Consider the following 2286-nt stretch of genomic DNA (forward strand, 5'->3'; position numbering starts at 1 on the left):
TACCTAAAATAAATGAACATAAATTAGGGACAAATCTCGAACCAGACAGAACGAAAAATGACACTGAAGATGGCACAACGCCGAAACCGGTTTGTCTGCAAACCAAACTTGACAAGGGATGACGGAAATTCGTTCCAAAATAAATCATCTTACCACCCTGTCGGAAAAATCAACCAACACCAACACACAAATAAGGCTAGTCAGGCTTATTATCTCAGAACCAACATACTTTTGACCACATACGAACGACGTCTACTAAAAATACACAACACAAAGGCTAATATATGGTTTAATGAACAATGTCTCGGATTGAATGTCACACCAAAGTTTGCCCAAATGAAGCTCAGATCGAATACAGAGGTATGCAGGAAAACAATTAAGAAGGCAGAGAGAATATACTTAACATACGAATTGAAGAGTCTTTACGCCAAAAAGGAGCAAACAAACGATGAGTTGCTATCAATTCATTTAGAATTAGCGGAGCGCATACCAATCGACTGCTTAATGGAGCTTTTTGATCAAATGAAAACGCGCATAAGGAAAGCCATGAAAGAAAAGTACAAGGAATTGAAAGGAAAACTAAAAAAGTTACAAACGAGTCAAGAAGGAGTGAACAAAAAACAGAGAGAGAAACCCGAATTCCATGCCAGGTTCGTAAACCTTACAGAAGTTCTCATCAACAAAGAAGAATCGCGAGTTTTAGAAAAAGGGCTCAAACATAATATCCAGAATTACAATAAGGAAAAGGAAATTGAGCAGACAATTGTAGATGCGGAAATAGCTATATCTATGCTGCCGAAAGAGGAACAGGAACACACTAGACACAGGTGCAAACAGTTAATTGAAAAGGAAATCAAAGCCAAAGGAAACAAAAACCACAGCAAAGAAAGCAATATAATTAAAGGTCTGAAGCAGAAACTAAAAAACAACAACGTAATCACGACCAAAGCTGACAAAGGAAACACAACTGTACTAATGAATAGAGATGAATACATACAAAAAACGGAACAGCTTATCAAAGAAACTAGATGTAGGAAGTTAGCAAAGGATCCCACTGAGGAATACCAGGCCACAATAAAAGAGACCATAAAGAAAGCTACAAAAATAATAAAGCCGAACCAAATACATACATTGACAATCATGAATCCATCAGCTCCTCCGATGAATGCACTACCTAAAATCCACAAACTTGGCACACCCATGAGACCAATCATAAACCACAGATCGGCCCCAAGCTATAAACTATCAAAACACTTAAAAACTATACTAAAGGACAACCTTCGATTGCCCAATAAGTACACAATATCTAATACAACGGAATTGATTGAAAAAATAAAAGACTCAGCGATCACGATGGATACTAAACTGGTATCATTCGACATAAAAGATCTATACCCATCGATACCAATAACGGAAACAATAGATATCGTATTCAAAATACTGATTGAAAAAACAGGAAACAGAGAAATCGCCGTAGAGATAACTAATACACTCAGAACGACGTTGCATCAAAATTACTTCAAATTTAACAACAACATATACATGCAAACAAACGGGCTAGGCATGGGCAACCCCACATCGGCGATCCTTATGGAGGTATTCATGCAGAATCTGGAAGAAAGGTACGTGGAGTATCTTACATCACAACTAGGAGCGACGTTCTACGCCAGATACGTAGATGACATCATATGTCTTATAACAAAGAAAAATGAAGGACAGATATTGGAATACCTCAACAAACAGCACAGCAATATAAAATTCACAATGGAACAAGAAATGCAAGGAAAGCTAAATTACTTAGATCTGACGATAAAAATAAATAAAAGCACCAGCAGTCTGCAATATGAAATTTTTAGGAAGCCCACAGCCACAGATACAATAATACATAATACATCGAACCATCCTCATCAGCATAAAAAAGCCGCTTTTAGACAGATGATCAATAGAATTGAGCGAATACCACTAACAAAAGAAGGATACAACAAAGAACTGAACGCAATATATGCCATAGCGGCTAATAACGGATACAAAAGAGATCTGGTAGAGGAAATCCGAAGGGAGCACAAAAACAAAAAGCCAAACAAAGAAGAAAACAATAACAAAAATTGGGTGGTATTAACCTATACTGGAAAGTCAACGTACAAACTTGCAAAGCTGTTCCAGAAACACAACCTTCGCACATCATTCAGAACAAATAACAACGTGGGACGGATACTACGGAACACCACAAATCAAGAAGATCCATTGGATAAACAAGGAGTCTATAAACTAACTTGCAAATGCCAG

At 37.3% G+C, this 2286-nt stretch overlaps 1 protein-coding gene across 1 annotated transcript; it reads left to right on the forward strand.

Moving 5' to 3' along the window:
• Positions 1 to 299: 299 nt before the first annotated feature.
• LOC118756725 lies at positions 300 to 1622 on the forward strand (the record flags this gene model as incomplete). Its single annotated transcript, XM_036491471.1, has 2 exons — positions 300 to 360; positions 473 to 1622. Coding segments are annotated over exons 1-2 (1211 nt in total), but the record flags the coding sequence as incomplete, so codon positions are not given.
• Between the last annotated feature and the right edge of the window lie 664 nt (positions 1623 to 2286).

The sequence above is a fragment of the Rhagoletis pomonella genome, unplaced genomic scaffold, assembly GCF_013731165.1.
Source record: "Rhagoletis pomonella isolate Grant_MI unplaced genomic scaffold, Rhpom_1.0 Rhpom_scaffold_11858, whole genome shotgun sequence".
In the NCBI taxonomy this organism is placed as follows: Eukaryota; Metazoa; Arthropoda; class Insecta; order Diptera; family Tephritidae; genus Rhagoletis; species Rhagoletis pomonella.